The 24,812-nt window shown below is 39.1% G+C and overlaps 1 protein-coding gene across 6 annotated transcripts in view; it reads right to left on the bottom strand.

Annotated features, from left to right (window-relative positions):
* The window catches only part of SPTAN1 (spectrin alpha, non-erythrocytic 1), a 53,326-nt gene that overhangs the window by 24,027 nt on the left and 4,487 nt on the right, over positions 1 to 24,812 (bottom strand). For 5 of the 6 annotated variants that reach the window (XM_082492717.1, XM_082492719.1, XM_082492721.1 and 2 more), the window contains exons 2-23: positions 20,391 to 20,630; positions 19,637 to 19,762; positions 17,002 to 17,142; positions 15,724 to 15,870; positions 14,975 to 15,108; positions 14,094 to 14,238; positions 13,845 to 13,999; positions 12,211 to 12,346; positions 11,546 to 11,647; positions 10,626 to 10,763; positions 10,068 to 10,178; positions 9,528 to 9,605; positions 9,198 to 9,353; positions 8,643 to 8,847; positions 8,343 to 8,524; positions 7,512 to 7,755; positions 7,072 to 7,194; positions 6,063 to 6,280; positions 5,227 to 5,319; positions 4,733 to 4,867; positions 4,096 to 4,244; positions 267 to 465 (exon numbers count right to left, since the gene is read on the bottom strand). In XM_082492717.1, coding sequence (XP_082348843.1) covers positions 267 to 465; positions 4,096 to 4,244; positions 4,733 to 4,867; positions 5,227 to 5,319; positions 6,063 to 6,280; positions 7,072 to 7,194; positions 7,512 to 7,755; positions 8,343 to 8,524; positions 8,643 to 8,847; positions 9,198 to 9,353; positions 9,528 to 9,605; positions 10,068 to 10,178; positions 10,626 to 10,763; positions 11,546 to 11,647; positions 12,211 to 12,346; positions 13,845 to 13,999; positions 14,094 to 14,238; positions 14,975 to 15,108; positions 15,724 to 15,870; positions 17,002 to 17,142; positions 19,637 to 19,762; positions 20,391 to 20,627 — 3,354 coding nt within the window. In that variant the 5' untranslated portion in view covers positions 20,628 to 20,630. Of the gene's footprint in view, positions 1 to 266; positions 466 to 2,713; positions 2,774 to 4,095; positions 4,245 to 4,732; positions 4,868 to 5,226; positions 5,320 to 6,062; positions 6,281 to 7,071; positions 7,195 to 7,511; positions 7,756 to 8,342; positions 8,525 to 8,642; positions 8,848 to 9,197; positions 9,354 to 9,527; positions 9,606 to 10,067; positions 10,179 to 10,625; positions 10,764 to 11,545; positions 11,648 to 12,210; positions 12,347 to 13,844; positions 14,000 to 14,093; positions 14,239 to 14,974; positions 15,109 to 15,723; positions 15,871 to 17,001; positions 17,143 to 19,636; positions 19,763 to 20,390; positions 20,631 to 24,812 lie in introns of all 6 variants that reach the window. The other variant, XM_082492722.1, reaches the window with a different exon arrangement.

Below are 24,812 nucleotides of genomic sequence, written 5' to 3'. Positions count from 1 at the left end.
TCCTCCAAAGCTTGGCAGGTTCTGTATTTGAATGTGTTGAAAGACAGTTTCAGTTCTCTGGGAGCTGGGAAGCGTGTAGCAACCTGGAGATTGTAACCAAACTGAAGACTTTTGAATGTGGGATTCTCTCTAGCCTCACAAGACAAAATAAGTAAAAAAACTATGTTTCCTTCCCAACCATGAAAAATTATCACAGACATATGATCAGAAAGCCTGAGGGGAGAGACCAAAACCAAACACACACATTATGCAGCATGACAACACACCTTCTGAAAATCATCAAATTTCTTCTGTAGCACCTCGACCTGCTCCAGATCAGCACCCACTTCCTCATTTGTGAGTGCAGCTTCCTTCTCATTAATCCACTGTTGAAGCTCATTAGCTTCACGGAAAAGCATAAATTTTTTGCAGCTTTTTTCTAGCATGCCTTTACGTTTTTCTCCCAGCTCAAGAAGAGAGTGATACCTGGAACAAGCAGAAAAAGAAAGCAGAGAGCAGTCAGACTGAAGTGTGCAGTCACAGTAATTTACCGGCGTCAACGAAGGTGTGGGAAACCCCTGCGGTCTACACACTGTTCTTCTACAGTGTAGTAATTAGGTAAACGTAAATTGTACGTGTTTCTCCTCTACACAGATACGCACACCAAAATGAGACCTCCCACATGCAACACTGGGCAAAAGCAAACCCAAGTCACAGCTTAGGTCAGGGCAGGCTCTTAAGCTACAGCAGCACTGCAGTGCAGGAATGACTTCATAGGGTCCTACTTACTGAGTACTTTCCCATATTACATCAAGTTTGCCATCAGATTATTAAAATCCACTAGCCTCCCAGCTACTGGACATAAATAGCTAGGTCTTACTTAGCCATTATTCAATGCAAAATCTGCCTAATGTTTAAAAACAGGTGTTATTTCTTTGATAACACAACTATTCAACTGGGAAACCCATAAAACCTCATTTCACATACACTGTTTTATCTGTGGAATTCCCAACATCAGTGAAATTACTGCTCAGTTACATTAGAATAAATACAAAGTAGAACCTCTAAAATATTTAAATTAGTTTGAACAGTCAAATAAACCTCAAAAAAGACCAGCCATTTATTTGAAACCACAAGAAAACTGATGTCTCCTATTCAATTCCTGGTAACCAACTAGACACAGACAACCCTACGAGACCTTTTCCAAGCTGTTGCTGAAAAAAGGCAATGGCAGTTTTACAATCATTGATACCGAATTACAGATCTCTTCAGCTATGCATCATAACTGTTTTTGAAGAACCTGCATTCAGAAAAGCCACACCCTTAACACTCATTCTTACTGTTACCCTATTTTAAGTCTTCTGGAAGATGAGATATTTTAACTGCATCTGGTGGGTTTTTTATAACCTGAATCAGAGTGCACATTGGTCTACTACAGTGATCAACAGCAGCAACTGATTCTCATTATTAAGCCGTGAGGATATCCATTTTGATGTTATTAAATCCAACAACGTAAGACGCTGCTGAGATACTTGCAGGGTCCTCAAACGGGGAAACAGCAGCCTTGCAGTGTTTTCATTTCCCACATTGGAGCATACAGGCAAATACTGTGCAATTACACCTCCCAACTTGAAGAGTTCAACAAAGCAGCATTTTCCTAACCAACAACTCAGAGATGGCCAAGTCTGTTGAAAAAAATCCTTGATACGCCGGGCTGTAATATCTTTACATCAAACTGATAATCAACTCTAAGTCTTTCCATAGAAGCAGAGACTTTGTGGTTTCCTGTCTATCCTGGTTTAAAGGCTGGACAGAAAGGAACTAGGAATCTTTCGTATTAGTTTTGAATGGAAACATTCTACCCTGACTTGAATGAGCTACTGCATGCAGGAAAACACTGTTCTGAAGCCCACCCCGACTGCAGATGTTTGCCTCAGCATACAATTTTAGGTATTAAATACTTGCAAGGCTCATAGAGGATTTGGGGCAAAATTCCTTTAGAAGCAAACTTTCCCTCAAAGTTGCTCAGCAACACTTCAGAGATCAACATACAACTTTACTTTTGATTGTGAAGAAATATATTCTCTATGAAAAGGCAGTCAGGCACAGCCAACAAACACCATTGCTTTGGACCTCCCCGCAACTTCCAAGACCATAATGCAAACTTGTTATTTTTTCCAGGAGGTATGAACACAAGTTTGAATATTAAGTTAACATTGTAACAAAACACAATCATCTTATAAACTAATGCTTTTTGACTACCCAACATGAATGTTACTTTATATGACAAACTATGATAACCTCACCCTTCCCAAACTCTAAGATGGTCATATGTGACATAATACTTGATATATATATTTTATATATATTTATATAAACAAACTAACATTTCTATCTGCACCTCAGAAAAGGCAAGAGATGCTTTTTAAAGGAAATAGTCTAGATATCACTAAAGCCTCATTTGGTAAGCAAAATCAGCATAATGGAAAATAACATCATCAAACCAATTTAGCAGCACAGAGGTGACCAACAAGATAAGCAGCTGGCTGGATGGCTGGCAATAAAAAACACATGAAACGCGTACCACGACACTCATCTATACTAAAATAATTCACATTACAGAAATTGCTTCCTTCATGTCTCTTTGGAGCAGCTTTCCCAAAGGAAGAAATAGGGAGAATGAACAGTGACAGTATGGAGACAGCATGGTTTAGAAAGGGCTAATCCTACTCACAGTTCTTCGACCTGTTTCATACGCAGAGATACACTGCCGACTTCCTTAGTTATGAGAGTCCTGCACAGACAGAGGGAGCACAGCAAATGCATGCAAAAAATTAGTCAGATTAACAAAAATAATGAAAGCAGCAGCTCCATCCATGGGTTGTCTCTGGTAGGAGATGGTTAAGAGTTTACATATAAATGGAGAAAATTAGGTGTCATTCAGAAGCAAACAAAGCAAATCAGACTAGGAGTACAATTCACATAAGAAAACCTCAGCAGTACAGTTGAACACTCTCTATAAGGTCTCCTCATTTCCTGATCTTTGTGCCATGTGATTGTAAACTAACGAGTGGTCACCTCTCCTTGGCTCTAAAATAAGGCACCCCTTTTCCAATTCTTAAAAGCAGCCTGCAAACCCATAGAGAAAGTTATACATTATTAAAATCCTGAACAATGCATCACAATTTTCCAGCATCCTTTCTTCTCACTGGTACAAGCTTTTTTATTATTCCCCCCCCCCCCCCCCCCAATTTTAGAGCTAAAGCTAGTAATTATTGTATGTCGGGTACTCAAAACAACTGAGTGGGAAAAATTTCTCATGTAGAATGACAGCATAGCTGTGCAGACAGACGGGAGTGTCATGGAGAGGGAGTATGCATGAAACTTTCAGCTTTGGCTTCCAAGCGGCTTGATAAGATGAGTCAGCAGCTCACAGCTATCACCCACAGCCCTTGCCTGAACTAATCTACAACTACCATGTGCTTTAGGAGGTCATTACCAAGCAGTCATGCAGTTCTATTTGCAATGCCATGTTCCTCTTTTAAAAGAGGGGGGGGGGGGGGCGGGGAAGGAGGGGACACACATTTCAGCCCATGTAATGGCAACAAATAATATGGCACCACAATTCAGGAAAAAAGTAATGAGCTAGCACCAAAGTAGTCACAGCTCCTAAGGAGGTCAGCTCCAGAGGCAGCCCTGTATAGGGAGTGTACTGTACTTTATGTAACCAAATTTAAGAAAGCTTTTCAAAACAGATCACACATTAAATAGTGACAGCTACAAATACAAGAGCTGCTTAGGACAGATGTAACTCACAAACAAGTTTAAGTTGTTAGGTACAACAACAAAAGGAACACATAAAATACTGAAGTCAGACAGCAAGTTGAGCTCTAGTGTCATGAGTTTTACAGTTAAAAAATGGGAAAAGCAACAAGAAAATCTAAAATAAGAACAAAACAACTCAATATGGTGCCCCTGGTTAAGGAGTCCCATGTTTTGCTCCAATTAATTACTCCCTAGTGTAAGAGGCATCAACCTAAACTTCCGGCATATGCAAGGCAAAGGCCAAGCCAGCAAACACTGGATGGGTGTTGTATCCCATCAGTTAGATCTTACTGGTTGTCAATTTGCTCCTGTCGCAGTGCTATGCTGCCTTGCTCTTCCAGGAGATTCTCTCGGGATGCAGACTGGGCAGGATCTAATTTTTTCACATAGGCAGCTGGTACAAAGCCTTGACGGTCATTAACTTCAACCTTCCACCAGTCCTGGAAAGAAAAAAAAAAAAAAGCAACTGCTATAAGGCAAGCACCAAGCACAATATATGCTGTGCAACTGAAAGCTGCAAATTAGAGTTTTCTATCAACACAAGAAAACCAGCGATGCTCACAACAGTTGGCTCTTTTTATGGAGATCATTTCAAATAGACTGTCTCTGGAGACATCTAGGTCATACTTCCATGTGTCCCCTTGTGTTTGGTCAAAAATTCCTCAACAGTAGGGAAGTAAATTTTCTCATAGGCCCATGCCCTACAGCATATGTTGTTTACTTACCTTAGAAAAGCTGGCAGCTACAGAGGAGTCATGAGAATGAGCTGAAGAGGTGTGCTAAAGTGCTGAATGGGAACATGGACTAAATGTGCAAATTCTTTCACTTCTTTCAATGCTCTTACTCAACCCAAAACCAAAAACGCTCTGCAGAACATACAACACCAAGTGAGCCAAGCAGCTCAGTAAACCAGAAGGCAAGTGCATACCTTGTTGGTGCTGTTGAGTAAGGTGAGGATATCCCCCTTTTTCATAGTCACCTCCCGGGGACTCTTCTCTTGGTAATCATAGAGTGCCAGAACGAGCTCTTTGCCAGTTTCATCATCTGTGGGAGCAACTTGTTGCTAATAAAGAAGGAGCACAGGAGAAATTAGTTGTTCCATGCTTATTAGAATCAATGTAGTTGTCCTAAAAAATACTTCAGCCTTAATTAAAGCTACTGTAGTGCCTTAAAATGATTCTTGTTGAACTAAATGTAATAAAGATAGGTGCTGTCTGGGCTCAAACCTTGGGGCACCACATTATACTGTTTTCTTCCAAGGCAACAGAGCTGCCTGTTACCATTGTAAAAACAGACCACCAAGTTTTTTGAGAAAATCAAGCACGGTCTGCAATAAATTCTCAAAACCAACTGTTATTAAGCTTTGTCTTTACCTTCTGCTGACCCAAGAATTTCAGCAACATGATTAGCATCTTTCCTTACCCTGCATGACTGGGCCTGTTCCCTTAACGCCTGTATGCTACTGCCGTAAGCGGAAAGATCAGACATCAAAGCCTCGTGTTTCTTCAGAAGAGCCTGAAAGTGAAAGATAAAAACAACATGTACACCTAGCCATTTTACAAATACCACTCTGCTTAAAATATGTATTTTGGCTCCATACACAGGGAATGTGGGTTTTTCAGAGCTGCCAGTCTTGTGACTCTCATAGGAATAACTACTTCTATTTATTCACAGGCTAGATAGTAGTCCAAATGCTTCTGGTGCTTTTTCTCTACCTTATCTCAGAAACATTCTTTTGTTGTGACCAGGAATACCACGCATCACTCTGGAAATAGTGTTGAGTTTGAAAGCATGCCTTTAAACTGCACTTCACTTTGACAAAATGTCAGTCAGCAGTGTCCGGAACACAGTGTTTGGCCACAGAATGATAGTAGTAAAACAACTCTAGACAAAAAAAAATTACTTCCAGACCAATGAACTGCTTAAAATCAGACTCGCGCTGAAATGCAACACCAAATGAGGAATTTGCTGATATTAGTCTCATTATACTTTACAAAAACCCTATAAAAAATGAATACAAATGTAAAGTTTCCTCAAAATTGGTTTAATATACTGAAGAGAAAAAAATTCATGTGCAATAACCTGGACACAGGAAAACCTGTCATCTTTTGACTCTGAGCCAAAATTCAGCTTGATGCAAGAATCTTCTGCCTGTTTTCTTAAGAATCCTCAGATTAGCAGAGCTCCTTATTTTATTACCATTGGACAAATCCTCGCTGTGTTTATGCAAAACTGATTCAAACAACAATCTCAAATACCTCAGCAGAGTCTTCATCTTTTCCATAGTCTGTACTGCCTACAATGGGCTCCTTTTCCCTCATCCAGGATTCTGCCTCATTAGCATCAGCGAAGTACTGCTGAGCTTGCAGGGAATCCTCTAAGTCTTGTCGACGCTGAGATGCTTTAGCTTTCAGAGAGTCCCATTTTTGGTTCAGTTCATTCAATTTGATTTTCACATCCTCAGCCGCAAAATGTCCTAGGTAACAGAAAGAGAGGGAATGGAAGGACTTAAGGAGATATAAATAATACACATTAAAAGATTACCCATACTTCTTGGAAGTGACAGAAATTAGACCCATTTAAACCTACGTAGCCTGTTCTGACTAAAATAATGAAAGCACAACTCAGCTTGTCCTTTTGCCTCAGACTGGAAGCACTGTACCTGTCAATCAAACTGTACCAGGAACATTTGAATCATTAAGAACAAAACAAGCCACATCATAACGTTTCTTCTCAATGATGAAACAAGAAAGGTCACCTTTCCAGTGGCAAAGTTTTGACAACAGACAAATATTATTTCAGACATGAATCCTGAATCCTGGAATCACGGAATTCTTTTTTTTTTACTATTCTGGTGTTAAGAACACCGAGTCAGAAATAAAGATATATGCTTATTTAAAAGCAGGAATGACTCTTACTGTCTTTGCGGAAGATCATCTCTCATGATTATGATCATGATTATGTATCTCAGATACAAGCCCTTAATAGATTTAAAAATGGAGAATAAATATCATAGGCACAAAGCTGTTGAATACAGGGCTCTCGTGTTTGTCAAGAACAGATGGAGATCTGTGAAAATCGTGACAGGTTCCCATCAAGGAATGTATTTTTATTTTCAGGTAAAACAATGATCAGAAGTTCATCCTGCTAGCAGGTAGCTGTCTATTGCTTGGATAAAAGCAGGCAGTAATTCTTAATTGTACAAGTCCAGAGAACAAAGTCTTTTTATTTCTGAAAAAGAAAGAATTAAAAAACATTGAGACTTACCCTCTTCCACCATAGCATTTCCTTTCTGTGTGACTGCTTTAATGCGGGGCTCATGGCCTGCAATTTCTGCCTGCAAAGCCTGGTGCTTCTTTAGCAGATTCTGGACACCAATTAAGTCCTTGCCTGAAAGATATAAAATAGTTAATCAGCTAATTCAAAGTCATCAGACTAAACAAAAGGAAGCTGCAACCAGTGCTAGACAAGCTTGCAGAGTAAGTACTATCACAATGAAGACAGAGCACAATGAAAGCTAAGTTATCAATTGGAATTGTACAAGTAACATAACAGTTCAAGAACCATGGGTGATGGCAAATACATAACTCCACGCCATGTTAATTGCACTAAACATTTCAGAATTTCCAGGGGATGTTCTATAAAGAGAAAAGTTGCAACAGAGCAATTCTGACATCTAAATCCTGGAGATATCAGGATGGACCAACCTCGGTTTGTTGAAGCTGCGATAGGTTCTTTTTCCCTAATCCAGGTCTCTTCATCCTCAATGTCACGGAAAAGCTGCTGCAGGCGAAGAGAATCTGCAAGTTTCTGCTTGCGAGCGACCATAGGATCTTTTAGAGCTTCATAACGAGCTACTAAAGCTTCTTGTTTCTTCTTGATATTGTCAGCATCAAAGTGCCCAGCATCTTGGAACTGGCGTGCCTGGATGGTAATGCCATCTATACGATCCTAAAATTAATTCAGCAATAGCATTACATCAGAATTTCTGTAAGATGGCTGTGACTGAAAACATTTTCAGGTCTCAGCTAATAAGTTATATTGTGACAGAAGAAGAAAACCTCAGCTGCACACTGCCAGCACGATAATTTTTGCAAGAGATCATTTACAAACAAAGGAACCATTTGCTGTGAAGTTCTGTATTTAAAAACTGATCTGTTCTCCCTCCCCTCTCATTTCTTATAGTTATATGAAAACAAACTGAACAAGAATAAGCTGTTTACAAATGAAGAGTCTAAGGGGGAATTACTTCCTACACAAAGCACAGCACATCTTTTTAAGTTGGTATTCACAGCACAAAACAATGCTGTCCTGTCAGCAGGTCACAGTATGGAATCATTTTACTTTTGTCCAAGTCATGAAGGTATTGTTCTTGGAGACATACAGTTTATGTATCCGTTCAAAATTATTTCTGATAAATAAACTATAAAGCCCAAAGCTACAAAAATTATGAAAATATAGACCTGCTAAGGTGTCTGGAGTGAACACTTTTGAGTGAGTAAGGAGGCAAGAGCAAGAAGAAAAATTATTTCCCTTACCTGATGGGCAGCAACATCTGCCTCTAGCAGAGCGTGTTTCTTCTGAAGATTTTGAACACTAGTAAGATCTTTTCCATAATCATCAGAAGCCAAGTGTCCTTCTACTTCATACAGCCACAGCTCAATGTCTTCCACATTGCGATTAAACTGCTGCTGTTGATTGGCTTCACGCAGTTTTATACCTGATCGAGACAGAGTGGCAAGAGACGACCTAAGTTTTCCACTTCATTAAATGTACTTCCTGTCTTCTCCCAGATAAACTCTCTGAGAACTGCCCGTATTCTTCGGAGCAAGTCATACCTTTGAGCTCAGTGGCCTCCAGAAGTTTTTTCCACAAGCTGATAACTTCGTTCATGCGAGCTGCCACTTCATCAGACGCATAGTGATTGACATCAATCAACTTCTGGCCAGCCTTCTCCAGTGCATCAATACGACTCTGATTAGCAGAAAGCTCTGCTTCAAAAGCCTGATGTTTCTGAACTTTACCTTGCAAGTTTGATGGATCCTACAGATGAAGAAAGAAAAGGAACATTTCAATCCAAAACTAGTATCTATAGGTCTCTGAAGAACTTTTAAAATTAGACTATGTTCATATGCATGCCAAGATGTCACCACGAGGATTTGGTGCCAAAAATATGCCTTAAATCAGAGTATTTCAGCTACTGAATAAGCATGATTACAGCACGACAGGAAAAAAACCCTTGGGGTCGTGGAGAAATTACAATTTCTCCTGTTGCCTTCAATACTGCCTACTATCAGCAACATTTTGGGCTGACACTGCTTCATATCATTAGACTGACTACATTAAGCCTGGTATTGCCTTAAAATTACTCTAACATTCATCTTTATGCTTACCTTGTATGCCTCATCTGTTGCAGTTTTCATTTTTTCATTAACCCAACTCTTTAGCTCATCAGAGTCTCGGAAAAACTGCTGCAGATGGAAAGAATCTGCCAGTTGAGCACGGCGGTACATAGCTCTTTCATGAAGAGCATTTCGGCGGCTCAGCAGCTGAAAAAAAAAAAGTAAAGGTTTTTAAATTCTTCAAGCTTGTAAGAACCACCACTGTATCTGTACTTTTGGAGGAGCTCCGCTGACTTATCCTATATTGCAGTCATGCCATTTAAAACAATAAAGGAGAACATGATTTAAAGTCTACAGTCCAAATCTATTTTAGATACTTACAGCATCTCTGCGTGTAGCAACATCATCCATGGCATAATGGTTATTCTGAATCAATTTGGTAGCAAACTCATCCAATGCCTAAAGAGAAAACAGTTTTCCATTTACTTGCTGTAACAAAAATTGTTTGGGCAATTTTACTTAGTAGATTAATTCTCAAAAGTTTGTCACAGTAAAACTAACAGAAAGCCGTTATGATAGCTATTGTTACACCTCTTTATCTGTACTATCATCTTGCATGGAGAGGAGTGCAGATTTTTGACAAATCTTCATCCACACCTGTGCTGGCATGACATACAAGCACTGGGTTACTCAGCTCTCTGAGGCAGCAATGGATCTCTACCATATCTTTTTCCACTATTTTCCATTTTAGAGACAATGCACATCATTTAGAGATAATACATCCCCCCATAACAGTGAATCATTCTGTAGAGCAAACCCCATCCTCCTCTGTCATTCTGCAGCAGTGTCTCCGCCCCAGTCAACAAATTCACTTGTTTTATTTCTTGCCCATTTAGTGATCATCTAATGTAAATGCCTTACTGTGATTTTCTCCTCTTGGGCACTTAGGGATTTCTCAAAGTCTTCATGCTTCTTTAAAAGAGCCTCCACACTATCCAGAGAATCACCAAGGTCTTCATTCAGCAGAAATGCCTGAAGTAAGGAAACAAACACATCACTGATTTTTGGCGTTACCACGCTCAGCTGCTAAGTCAACTCAAGCATGGCCAGTGATGTTTCCTACCATATGATATTACTGCAAAGTAAAGGATTACATACTGGGATGGTGTTCCCTGTATGCCTCCAACAGCCAAAGGTTCTGAATAATTCTTTTTAGCTTCTTATTTAAACAGCATTTTACACAAGTTAAACATACATAAAAGCAATCTCAAGCCAACTTGTCACAACTTATAGTTTCAGCATTGGATGGAAATAGTTGTTGTAGCAGGTTGGGCAGTCAGATAAGTAACTCTGCACAGCACCCTGCGCATGCTTACTGGCAGTCACTACCACTAGTAAATACCAATGGTTTAAGTCTACGGAAGACTAGCCAGAAATGAAAATCAGCCATATCTGGAGAGTTCAAAGATATGCACTCACTTCTTGTTTGCTCATCCAGTTGTCAACTTGTTCAGTATCTCTGTAGAAAAGCTGCAGGTCCATGCACTGTTCATACTGCTGTCTGCGAAGCTCCCATAGTTCTAGCAAGGCAGATCTTTCATCTGAGAGGATGGTCAGCTAATGGATTGGGAAGAGGAACATATAATAATTTTATTTAACAGTCTGGTTCATTTCCATCTCAATGTAAAATCAAGTCGTGACTCCAAAGAAGTGGTTAACACTGGACTGAAAACAACCTCCTGTGTAAAGGATCATTCTCCTGTTACTGGTATCATCCTCCTCATATAGGGCAAGTCTTTTCTCAGCTTATCAAGCTTCAGTAGCAACTACAACCCTCTGTCTTCAGTCAGAAACCTCTCCTTTTCCAAATTACATCTACACACGAGATATTTAATGGACAACCACTTCTTTACTGCAGACCTATTTGTAAGAGAAGCTCTTCAGCAAACCATCTTGCTTTCTCAGCCTCTAAAATATTTTGGCCCGCTCTCACTTATGACATTTGAACTGTCTGATTGACCAATGTTCCAATACAGAGACTTCATGAGAGGCCCCGTTAGTTTGAATATCAAAATTTAGAGATTCTAAATATTTACTGACGCTTCTTGATAGCAAACCTAAACATAGATAAACAGATAACACATTTTTCTTTTGGAGAAAAGATACACTATTAGCTCCTAACAGACAGTACTAAAGTTCTAATAGTTCCTACTAATAGATAGGCAGAAGCTGGCAATTTGAGAAGGAAAAGAACACACTACTTAAATACATGAAAAAAGCCCTGTAATCTAGAGGGAAGATACTTTGCACCTTATAATCTTAACGAGAAATGAACTTTACATTAAGGGACAAGGAAGAAAGAGACAAAATTCTTGTAGGAGTTCTTGCTCTCAACTTACCTTTTCTTTAACCTCATCAGAAGCATAGTGCCCAGCAGCAAGCAAAGCCTGGCCAGACTCATCAGCAGATTTGAAGCTATCTTCATGGGCATCAATTTCTCCCTATGAAAGAGGACGTGAATAAGTTGTTACCAAAATTTATCTTAGAACAGAGTGTCAGAACATGAAAACTGCTATTGAAAATAACACAGAGACAACAGTTGGGACACCTGAATGATAAACATTCCACTATCTTTAAATACGTTACACTTAACATGAAAACTAGAATGAAATGTATTACCGTACAATGCAGATAAGTAAGTATAAATTCATATATTAAAATGGAAGAAAAGGTTGGTTTTAAGCTGCACTCTTTCTGCTTACTTACAGCAATTCCTCATGACGGAGAACTAAAACAGTCGTTAGTCCAACTGACTGCTCTCAGGTCTAATTATTTTTTATAAAATATTATCAGAAACACTAATAAATAAGTATTTAAGAACGCATCTCTACTATCAAGAATCAAAGTAAAAATATTAAATCAGGATAGCAATCTAGTACTGTGTTAGTTGCCTGATCAAAGGATTCTAGTGATACAACATCAGCAGTTCTGACTCGGAGACTGTTAGACATATAAATCAGTCCTTGAGTGTTGCTGACTGGATTTGGCTGTATAACCATTATACCTTATGTTCCTGATGTCTGTCTAGAAGGGCTTCTGCTCCAGCCACGTCATTGGCAAGTTCATCCGCATTTATCAGAGCCTTCATCTCAGTCACCCAGCTGGTGAGGTCTCGGAAGTCCGCAAGAAAGCGCTGCAGCCTAGGAAAGCAAAAGAAAAAATGGTCGGGAATAATTTGTTTTCATGGTTTCTCCATCCTTACCCCAAAGGGTTACAAACATAAAAGCTTTTCCTCACATAGAAATAAAACAATACAATATCAAAATACAATAAAAATATTAAATAACTAAATATGCTCTCAATCAAAAAAACAAGCCTTTTAAAGTCAGGAAAATGCTTGGTTCAACAATCAGTTTCTCAAAGACACGTTTTGCATATAACTTATATTGAAAGTAAAAGGAATATTCCTAACTACAAGCCTGTATGTTGAAGACAACAGAAATGAAAAGATAGTTCTCAAGCAGAGTGTTTCAAGCTAGCCCACAGGACTGCTTCTGTCACAACCATAACACAGTGTGCATGGGGGGAACTGACAGAAATTTCAACTGTGCATGCCTCAGCCTCAAAACAAGCAAACAAATTCTCAGATTCCTTTCAGCATGCCTTTACAGTTATTGCCTTTGGCATGTGCTTAACGCTTATCAGCAAAAATGATCAGTTTCTGTTTTCCTTTCAAATTTGCCATTAATTGATCTGAAGAGATGATGACAGGGAAGGCAAAGGAAAAATGATTACTTGTGTGGGTCGCCACCACTATAAATCTTGTATTATAGGAGGGAACACCCAGCAGAAAAACAAAAGCAGGAAGGATGTAAACTAACCACCAAATTAGGATAAGTTTCTTTTTAGTATGGCTTCTTAATAGGGATCTAACAGATGATGTTCCATAGACAACCAGGCCAGTATAGAAACAAGATTGGACAAAGACAAATCCTACAGCAACACAGCCACTATCACAGAAGCAGGTACTTCATTTCCATCACAACACGAGGAAAAACTTCTTTAGTTTGAGGGTGACAGAGCACTGGCACGGGCTGCCCAGAGAGGTTGTGGTGTCTCCTTTTCCGGAGATATTCAAAACCCACCTGGATGTGTTCCTGTCCAACCTGCTCTGGGTAACCCTGCTTTGGCAGGGGGGTTGGACTAGATGATCTCCACAGGTCCCTTCCAAACCCTATCATTCTGTGATGCTGTGATTTAGTCTAGGACAATACATCAAACAATATACCATACTTCAGGCTTCACAGAGAATCTTAAGCACTCCATAGTGAACAGATTTGTAATATGTGTATTAATAAAACCCACCAAAACTAAAATATAGTCAGATAATGTACTTCAAAATGCAGGTATCAACTCAGGTGGGGGAAAAAAAGCAAACATCCTAAAACATCAAGGTGTTTATTTTCATAACTGAGCTACATCCAAAGACCAAAAGCTGTAGGTATTTCATCGTCATATAAATATTTCTTTTCCTACAAGAAGTTATTGTAAAATATGATTTAGTGAACAAGACTGCTTCTGAAAACACCAGAATAATAAAAAAATTTTGGAAACAGCATCCCTTTCTTCTCCTCCCAAGAGCCCTCTGTCAAATTTGAATAAGGAAGAAAGGTCATTTTGGCATGACAGTATTCCTACCTGTAGGAGTCGTTAAGGCGAGCATGTCTCTCTGCTGCCAGAGTTCGGATCTGTTCCCAGTTGGCAATCAGCTCCTCCCGTTTCACTTGAATTTGAGAAGCATTTATCGGGTGAGACTGCTGCAAACGGTCAGCTTCTGCACAAAGGGCCTTCACCTAAATCCAGTAACAAATAATGAGTATGTTTCTGGCCTTTTACAAGCACGTTACCTCATTTAAATTGTAGGTAAAATGCATCTTGTATCCGTACCTTGTCTTCCAGAGCTGCAAGATCTCTTTCCAGGCCTTCATGCTTACGCAATAAAGCCTGCACACTGGCTAAGTCTCTGCCAAAATCGTCTGAGGCCATCAACTGCCCTTTCTCCTTAATCCAGCTGATTGTTTCATCCACATCCCTTCAAACAAAGCACAAATTGAAAGCAGTCTATCTTGTATGGAAAAAAGAAGAAAGCAGGATGTTTTCCTGTACGTATGCCAGACATACTGGCATACAAACCCATATATATAAACACTGCAGCCAACTACAACCATCCTTAAAAAAAACCAACAACAACAAACAACCAAACAAAAAACTCCCCAAAACCTAAAAAAATTAGACTTTTTTTTTTTAATCTCAAAAAACCTTGAAGCGTATTGGCAGGCCATTCTTCAGATGGCATCACCAGATGCGAACAAGGAATTATAGCAGCGCTGAGCGCCATCACCTAGTAGGTCCATTTCCCACTTTGGACCCTTCTGTGACTTAATTACAGCGCATCCCAGAATGCTGTAGATAGAAAGACACTTCTCAAAGACCCCCAGAACATTTGGACTGACATCCATCTGACAACACACACCCCCTTTAAGGTTAATCTAGGACAGAATTGGGGGAAAAAGCCCTCAGAGGAAAGAGAAGCAAAATTGCCATTCACAAGAACCAACAAAACTGCCAAGTCTTGAAAAGCTAAATCAGAATGACTACTCTAAGGCAATTCTAGAACAAGGTCCTCATTCAACAAGCCCTGAGGAATAGCAAAGCAAAACCGTAACAGACAACAGTAGCTCTTCTCATAATACCGTATGCAGTGGAATCCATCATTAAACATCCACACAGATATTACATCACTTCAGCAGAGCCAGCCAAGATCATACCTGTTGAAGCGCTGAACTTCAGCTGCTCCAAAGAGCTTTCCTTGCCTCTGAAGGGCAAGCCCCTTAAGACGCTGCCAGCTTGCATTTACTTCATCCTGTTTGGACTTGATCAGTTCCTCTTCAGGGTGTTGTTCCTAGCGAGCAAAAGGAAAAATGCTATTTTTGTATGTTCTGTCATTTTATATCCATTGAAAAAACCTCAAAAGACTGCTGTTTTTCAAGAGATCAATTTATAGTAACTGTACTTTCCAGATGATCACTCAATTTGATAATTTTCCTGAAACCTCACTGTATAAGCATTCAATGCTCTTTCAGTAGTTTACGTTTCCCCACATGCAAAGTAGTCAACAGGAAAAGGGCTGTAAACAGAATCTTTTTTGTCCTGGAACACAATACTTCCTGCCTTGTCTCAACCTTTGATCAAGCCCCAGATGACCTACCAGAAGAGAAGATACATTAATCCTGGTTGTCCAAAAGCTCCAAATGTGACAATTTCTCTTACTAGTCACTACTTCCCACATATTCAGGAGCATTCTCAGCTGGGACAGTTACTCAAGCAGTTCAGCAGAAGAACAAGTGAATCAAACGATGACCGTATAAGATTAAGATAGCCAAGGATCTAGGCAGATGTAGAGTAAAGCTGAAAGAGTGGCTACCAAACCAGAGGGAAAAAGAGGAAGTTGCAGACAAAGCTTGCTGTGTTATACCACACTTGCCAAGAGAGATTTTCAACACACATGAATGTTTACCTGGATAAGTTTGCCAGCAAACTGGTTCACTTCATTTACTCTTTCCTCATGAGCTGCAAGGTCTGTCTGGAACTCTTCAAACTTCTTTTGCAAAACCTCAACGTGCTCTAAGTCCTGCCCAAGTTCTTCTGAGGTCACTATTGCTTCCTAGCATATTGAGGAAAAAAAAAGTCAATTTCAGTATAGCTTATGGGAAATCACAACTAAAAATCAGGAAACAAACTATCCTAATTTTGAGTAGGTCAAAGACAGTTGCAATCACTGTGTTTAAAGTCAGATTTAAAGCTACAAGGTTTCCTCCGTTAAACTCCCCCCCACCAAAATCTTTCCATTATTGCAGAAAATATGCAAGATCACTAAGGGTATGATTTTTTCATCTTGCTTGTTCCTATTCATTTTTCAAGTTATTGAATACAACCAATTCTATTATCAGAATTTTTCTGTTCTGTGCGTGATGATCACTATTACAACAACCTAAATTATCGAAACAGAAAAAAAACATACTTTTAAAACTGTAAAATAATTGCCCATGCTATTTCAGAGTACACACAGTGACTTGAATTCGTTTATCTTTTTAGATTGTTTATGGGCATTTGCTGTAAGCTTCTGATGGAAGATTTCTTTATGAAAAGTGCACAGTCACATTCAGTAACAGTTATGAAGGGTTTACAGTTTGAACCCACAGTGACACAAAACAGCAAACCGTCATTAAGAAAACCTATATGATCATTTTGTGGCTTTTTTCCTTGATAGTGTGGTTTGTGGTCTGTTTCCTCAAAGAATCAAGAGCCAACAGTTCTCTTGCAGAAAATGTCCTTACAATGTATATCTAAAGATATTCCAATCATTAAGGAATTATACATACACTACTTGCTGGTTAGGCTGGCTACTTTCTATAACAGATCATTTAGAATGTTTATAAAAAAAAATTTGCTTTTACATGTTGTAGATTTCCCTTACAGGAAACTTGAATTTGATTACTATGAGAAATATGAAGGTCTCCTCAAAGCAAAGAAAGAATTGATTATGTTTAACTATGCTCTCTAACATGCAGGCTTCCTCCCTTAGTCTCGTGCCTTTTTTTTTTTTGTGCCTGCAAAAGAAGGAATAGTAGTTTGCATACCTACTGCTTATACAATATGAATAACCTAAATAAAACGTACAGGTGCCTTTAAAAGCTCTCGGTGACTACGTGAACTCGAGCAACTGTATGTCGATAGAAAATTTCCACACAAACACGTAAAATTTCCCATCAAGTAAAAGCAAGTAATAATATACCTTGTCATTGATCCAGTCCAAGACATCTTCACATTCCCGTAAGTATTGCACCAGCTTCTGAGCTTGCAACAATTTGACTCCCTTCTCCCTCATCTTTTCCAACAGTAATTCCCATAGTCGATGCAGTTCCTGCAGCCGAGTCTGGAACAATAGGATGCTGTTACTAAAATCCTGTACCAGAGAAGATTAGATTTATTCCCTTCCTGACCTTAACAGAAGATTATTTTTCTTTCCCAAAGCTGTATATCCTAAACCTTGCTTTAGACAAAGGGTGGACAAAACTCACAATAATTTCATCTCCAGTGATTAGTTTTCAAATGATGTAAGGCGATGTAACAACACAAAAAAATTACTGAACTGAGCATTTACACAGTTGTTATTAATTAATAAAGCTGTCAAATCATTACATTTACATAAGTACGAGGTAAACATTTTAGACAAAATTTGGTTTAAATTCTATGCTAGTGTGACTTCAAGCCAAAAAGTTGCTCTTCAAACATTCAGTCTTTTACATGGAAGTCAACTCCCAATAAGTGAATCTCATCTTTATTTTGGGATTTATTTTTATTTAAGACAACAGATTTTGTTTCAAGTGAAACTTGTGACCCTTTACAGTACTTTAACCACTTCTCTTAGCACTAGTTAGTTAATATATTTAGCCAACATTATTAAGTAACATAATACTGAAATACTAGGAGTAATTACTAGTTTTAATACTGAGTCTCTGTCTGGCTGCACTTTGCCTTTCAAAACTGTTGGGAGCAACCATAAATTTTATACACAATTAAAAGAAAAACCACACTCCCACACAGAAACACAGCTTGCAAAACAGGAAAGTATCTGCTCCACCCGTCATCTATAACGCTTTGCTCATCGAGATCTGAAACTTGAAAGTCATGCTAGAGAAGCTTTTGAACATCCAGCATGGGTGGATACCCATGTAATCCATTTAGAAAGTTCAGTTAGGTAGGTTTCAAGGGAGGAAAGAGCTCACACAACTCAATTTCCTAGCACTGCCCAAAAGGATAGTGCAAATTGTCAACCAAGGAAGCAAGAAGACATTGCAAAAAGAAGTTACACTGCACAGCCAAAAGTTTCACCTACTCGTATGTGGGACCCAACTTGGGTAGCCGTTACTATTGGGCGCTGTGCAGTCCGGTACGGCGTGAAAGACTGAACCATTAAAAGGCAAATTACCACTCCAAACAAAACACAAATAACAACTTACATTGAGCAGCTAAGCCACAGTATTATTTAAGATCACCCAAGTGTTTTTTTTCTATTTGTAGTAAAGATTACATGATGACAATGAGATTTCTAAAATAATCATTATCTTAGGGTTTTTTTATTACATAAGTATGAAAAAATCTGCTTTTCTTAGTTGCCATCTTTTCTTAGTTACAATGAAATGATGAACATATTAAAGTTTAATAATCACTACAACAATATCGCAAGAGTTCTCCTTTTGAAAAGTTGTAACAGCTCACATCCAAATCTCATAAAGGAAAAAGCTTTAAACAACTTCTTTGCACTAAAGAAAAATGCAGCCATAACCAACAGTGAAACAACTGTGGCCCAGAAACAGCAGATTTAACAAAATGGGTTCTAGAGAAGAAGTCAGTATGCAGAACAAAAAATCAGTGTTTACTGTTGGGGTACACACATGTATGTGTGTGGGAATGACAGAGAAAATACTAACATAACCAGAGAAAAAAGAATACGTAGGAAAAGGAGTAAAAGACAACTCTCAAGTCAAGTCATTGCTTAAAATTTAGTTTGATCAGACTTTCTAGAACATTGATAACCACTCAAATACTGTCAAATGTAAACCTATCTAGCGTAGCAGCAAAGTTTTTAAAAATATATTTGTCATTGCATTACACAGGTTGGGAGATTTAAGAGAGAAAGAAAAAAAACAACAATAGATCTCAGAAAAGGATTTGAAGAAAGCTTACTGCTTGTTATTGAGGAAGCAGCTGTCATAAGAGATGTTCACTGCTGGATAAGCAGAGCAGAGAGAGCACTGTATTCGGAGCTCACAGAAAAAGTCATGGAATGCAAATTCAAAGAGATTCAAACACACGACCAGTACAACTTAACCAGAAAGTAAAGATCACTGGAGACCTGATCTGAGCCAGAGCACATATAAATTAGATGTCTGAAGCTTACTGGTATGGTTGCTTGTGTTACTTATAATTATTACTGCAGAAAATTAAAATGTTACATATAAGCAAAAAAAAATGAGTGGTCAACATCCCTGACACCAGGCCTTGCGAATTTGCTGCTTCTTGATATTGTGCCATTTTGGAAAAAAACACAAGTATAATTAATCATTTGCCTTGCAACTTTCAAAACGTCTTTGAATTACTGAGGATTTTCCAGTCCAAGTTCCTGGACTCCACTGGCAGATAGTTCACCTCAGAACTGGATCCAAGAAAAGATATGAGCCAGGTGCTCATGAAAGAGAAAAATATCTGTAAGCTTTACAAATACAAATTATCCTGTGATTTCACTAATCAAACACCTGTAGAATTTTTAAGTGTTTTAGAATGCAGAGTTATCCATGCAATCTGCACAAAGTGTTTAAGGAAAAGCCTGTAAGGGGGGGGAGGGGCAGGGAAGTTTTAAAACTCACTCTTATGGTTTCAGATGCAAAATGGCCTTCATTAATCATCTGATTTCCAGTCTCATCCAGTTTAACGATAGCCCCTGAATTGGCCTGCACCTCAGCTTCAAAGGCTTGGTGCTTCTGCAGCTTCCCCTACAAGTAAAACATCAAACAACGTGACTGAGATTTGGTGCACAGCCCTTCTTCACATTTCCCAGCATCAAGGTTTTTAGTGTATTTTATGCATACTCAGTACTGACAAAAACCCAATAAAATAGCCCAGTCGAAATCATAGCTGTACCATATCTTTCACAGGTGGATTCAAATATCTCTATTTTAGTTATTTCATTATTGTGATTGCTCTTGTACACTACAGTGTTCCAACATCTAATAACACATCAGCTAGTTCCCTCCCCACAAGTTAATTTTCTACAAATATCTTTTTTTTTTTTTTGTGAAAGCAATGAGTTAATTCATGTTTACTTACAGAACCAAAGTGTCCAACAAATTCTAGGATTAAACAAACCTGGTTTTACACTACTACTGAGTAACTTTTTCTATGCAGATTTAGCATTTAATTCATTATTAGAAATATTCCAATTATATCAGCAAAGAAACCAGGCTTCTGAAGAACACTTTGCCAGGCCGCGGCTATTTGCATCCATCTTTCTTCACCACTCTCAGATCAATTTACATTTATGCGTTTGTTCTGTCTATCCCAGTTGACCTGCTACGCCCTAATATTAATAGGACCGGAACATAAAATGGCAGTAGGACTTGCCTGTAAATTGCTTGGGTCTTTGTAATTTTCATCAGATGCTATCTGCAGTTTCTCTTGGATCCATTTTTCAAGCTCATCTGCATCACGCTGGAAAAACTGGAATCGATAGGAATCTTCAAGTTTTTGGCGCCTCAGAGAAGATAGTTCCTTGAACCTATGGTAACGGTCCAAAACTTGTTGACGCCTTTCTTGGATATCTTCTGCTGTTTCCAACACTTTTACACCACTCGGATCCATTTTCTGAAAGCCAAAAAAAATACATTTTGTTTGCATTATAGAGCAGTGGCAGGGTAGGAACGGATCTGTGAAAGAAAAGCCTGCTTTTTTTAACTTCCATGTGTTTTACTTACAGTCTTACTCAGTGTGTGCAGGTATGAATATAAAATGTAAATATTATACATATAAATAAATAAAAGCACACTTCTAAAAGAAAATAATGGGAAAAACATTTAACATCTGCTTGTTTTGGAAAAAATATGGCTGCAGTCATATAACGGCCATGTCATCTTGAACTGTAGTGTAGCATGCAAGTGTCCAATACAAATGTTAAAAATGTGTTTCTGTGCGCACAGATATATATATATATGTAGATATATAGACATGTTTCTTGTACAACATATAAAATATGGAAATGTTTTACTTACAATACTCAATATAAACTAAAGTAAGAATATTACTATTCTTTAAACAACAGCTAACTGGTCCACATAAGTACATATATCTCTATATATTATGTACAGATACACCCCTCCCTCTGAGTGTGCGATGCATCTCCTCTCTGTTCTCTCAGACAATTAAAAAAAAGTTACAACCCCACCCTGCCGCTCCCTACCTAACCTTTCAAAAGCCGATACAGAGGCTCACAGTGCTTCACCGATCTGACCTTAGACAAGTCGGTCAAGGAGCACTTGGTGTAACTGGTGATCGTGCTCTGACCGCTGAGACTGGAAGTCCTTGTGCGTCGCTTTATATACTAAAACCTGTTATTGTTACCACAGACAGCAAAGAACTGACTACTGTTCTGCTTGATCTCCTTTCTATTAAAATTGGGGTAACCTTTAATTTTCGGTTCCTAAACTTTCAAAAAGCAATCTGATTTTCAATAAGAGATCTGTGTATTAGAACAAATCTGCAACACAAATTTAAAAAGTAGTATCATTATTGTCATCGGAGTTTGGATATTTACCCGTTTATTTGACAACTCACTCTGCATATCAAGAAGCTGTTGCAACAAACACTCCATGCTTGAACAATTATGCAATTAATGGCTTGATGTACAAGTGTTTACATGTATAGCTCACTAAATGCTTTTATTATAAATTCTGTAAGCATCAAGCTAAATATATTCCCCATCAATCCTATCAAAGACAGGGAAGAAACCCAGTCTACAACTGCATACGAAAGGACATGGGCAATCTCTTAAAATACGTTGTTAAATTGTTATTTAGCCATTAGTTAGCCACATGCTTCAATTAGACACATATCTTGCATAATTGCATGAAAAACTCCACAGGTTGGAAAGCGATCTATACTGCCATGTTTTCTGTTTGGTTTCCAAGCACTTGTAAAGGGACCATCTGATAGAAAGGAACATATGGGGGCGAATTCACACATTCCCGAGCTCTCTTCCAACAGTCCCACCCTGCAAGAGCACAGCCGTCTCAGCAGCAGTTGTTACTCCCGTGAACTCTGAGCCCCAACTGCATTGCGGCAGTTTAAGGAAGGAAAGAAAATTCAGCTTTGCTTTCTCTTCCAGGCCTGGGCGTTTCGTTCAAAAGAGGGCAAGGAAAAAAAAAAAAAAAACAACCAACCAAACAAAACCCAGCCAGTCTGTGTAGACTGTATTATATAAATGAAGTCCAGGTTTCATCTGGCAGTGGTACCAAAGGCTCCACTCGATTAGTGTAGCCGGGAATTAAAAGATCAAAACCCTGAACATAACTTGAGCTCAACTACAGATCTGTTTTCCCGAGGAAGCAGCTGTTTTTTCAAGCCCTGTTTCAAACAGCCTTTTCCCTCCAGGAGAGCAAGTTATTGCTAAAAACTTCCCTTCCTGTGCTGTCACACTGTGTTTGAATTCCGACAACACTGCTTTTAAACTAAACTGTCTTCAGGAATAACAAAGTGGCAGTTAGTCCAAACGTACTGCAGGACTGTAGCCTGTCTCTCCACTTATTCTGGTTATGGGCATTACCGGGAGAAAATTAAATCCTAGCTAGGCTTTGGAACACTGTACAGTCTTTTGCTGTCAACTTCTACTTCAGTATTAGAAATAACCTCCACAGCCCAAGTGATTTTAAATCTTTTAAAATTATTAAATTATTTTAACTATTCAAATAATTAAATTATTTAACATTACAAAACCAAACCAACAAATAGGAGACCTCCTGTAATTTAGCCTAGTAGCTGGCTTGCCTCTCACCGCACAAGTCATGCAATCTGGCTCATCTTTTTGCTGGAATCTGTTAAAAGAAAGGCTCCTTTTATAACTACAGTAAGTCGAGCTAGTCAATTGTAAAAGAAGTGCTTTGGTCTAGCAATAATAGACTGTTCTTTCCTGCAGTGGATCAGCTGACGTCAGCAAGTCTGTGCTCTGCCAGAGCGCGATCAGCAGTCACCAGGGAGCTCTGAACTCAAAAGTCATCGATGCTGCAGAATGATGCAGTCCACCTCCGACGTTCTCACCCTCCCGCTGCGGTACCCCCCTCGAATACGAAGCAGTTCTCCGAGACCCTTCTAAATCTTCTTGGTTCAACTACACCATTCGGAGGCAGCTAGAATACACCCCTAGCAAGAGAGCCGCTAACAAGAAGTTGCACTTTATGTTTTTAACGTGAAAAACATGGCGTATATTGGGATGTACGCAAACGCCCAGATAACCGGCCTCGTCCCCAGCCCTGTGCACATCGCTGCTGCCTCCGGCCCCTCCCGGCGCTGCCTGTGCCGGCTGATAAGGTCAGGCAGAGCGAACCTTCCAGGCGGTGCGAGCAGGAGGAATGGCACCGGCCAGTTATGGCTCACAGCGTCGGCCTTTCCGACAGCCCCGGCAGGCATCATCGCAAAGACGGCCCCAGACCAGCGGGTCTTGACTGTCCTGAAGGCATTTGCCACTGTATTTTGATGCTGTAAGACTAACTTTAGAAAGCCACTCGTCAGTTTATGTCTAACTAAAAAAAAAAAAAAAAAAATCAGAAATGCTTCTTCTCACTGTACCACTGTGGTGGCATTTAAAAAAAAAAAAAAGCCAACAAAAAGATGTAAGTTTAAGACAAAAAAAGCTCCAAAACAAACTCATTACTCTCATCCGTCAATCTAAAATGATTAGCCTTCCCCAGACAACACAAATTATACAAAGGGTACACTAAAATTTGCAGGGGAATATACAACTGCAGATATTTACAGACACCGCAGTGCAACAACGATGATGTCAGCAACATCATTCAAGTTCGGGAAACAGCGGTATCGAGGTGGGTTAAACAGGAATTACAGTGTTGCCACCAGGGCAGACACACATAAGAGCTGTCAGCATTTCCCTTACCCAAACACGTTTCCTGGGATTTAAAAACTCAAATGTAAAATACACACAATGCTATACAGAAGATTTTAGCATATTTTTAAGAACAATTACATGAAGCTTAAAGAATTAAACAGCTTTGCCCAAAAAGCAATCAGATATCAGTATATAGAGATCGCTATCTTCAGATGTAGTAAAATAATGACTTTCTCTTAAGACAAGTCCTGATGTGCGTTCCATACATTCAGCATACGAGACCCTAGTAACAGCCTGTAACACGAGTACTTTCCCTATCAAAACACTCCCTGCTTCCCAAGCACACACACAAGCAGCTCAATGCAATTTTTTGCGTTCATCAATATTACGCTTCCCAAATCTTGCCAAAAGAGCATTTAACTGATATTGGCTACTCCGTCCTGCATCTCTCCTGGGCAACGGGAATGGATTGCTGATCTTTTTTTTCTTTAAGCAAAAAAATTTGAATTCTAATATTGGATGTCAAAATAACCTTCAAATGGAAAGGATGGGGTGGGGTGGGGGGGAATAACGTACGCTTTTCCAACGTTCATGTCTTCTGTTCACAGCTTCCTCAAAAGGCTAGGGAAGAAGTAAACCACTACATACGCCTCAAACACAAAACCACGACTGCCCAGTTTAGAGCTAAGTTAGTAGGTGCTGCTACTGCAGGTAAATAAGAGAATCCTTCTGAAAAGTATGCACAGCACTGGCTCCTGCAAAGGGAACTGCATGAGCAAGTCATGTTATGAAGAAGTAAAAGAAAGATGTCATAATCATATTCCCTATACTAGAGCTTTAGAAGGCTACTGAGATAAAATTAATGCCCAGTCATTTGGTTTGATATGAATTTAAATCTACAAAGTAAAAAAACCTGAAGGGTGGAATACGTG

This window comes from Vanellus vanellus, assembly GCF_965231255.1.
Source record: "Vanellus vanellus genome assembly, chromosome: 18".
NCBI lineage: Eukaryota > Metazoa > Chordata > Aves > Charadriiformes > Charadriidae > Vanellus > Vanellus vanellus.
This window is presented reverse-complemented; position numbering and strand designations above follow the sequence as displayed.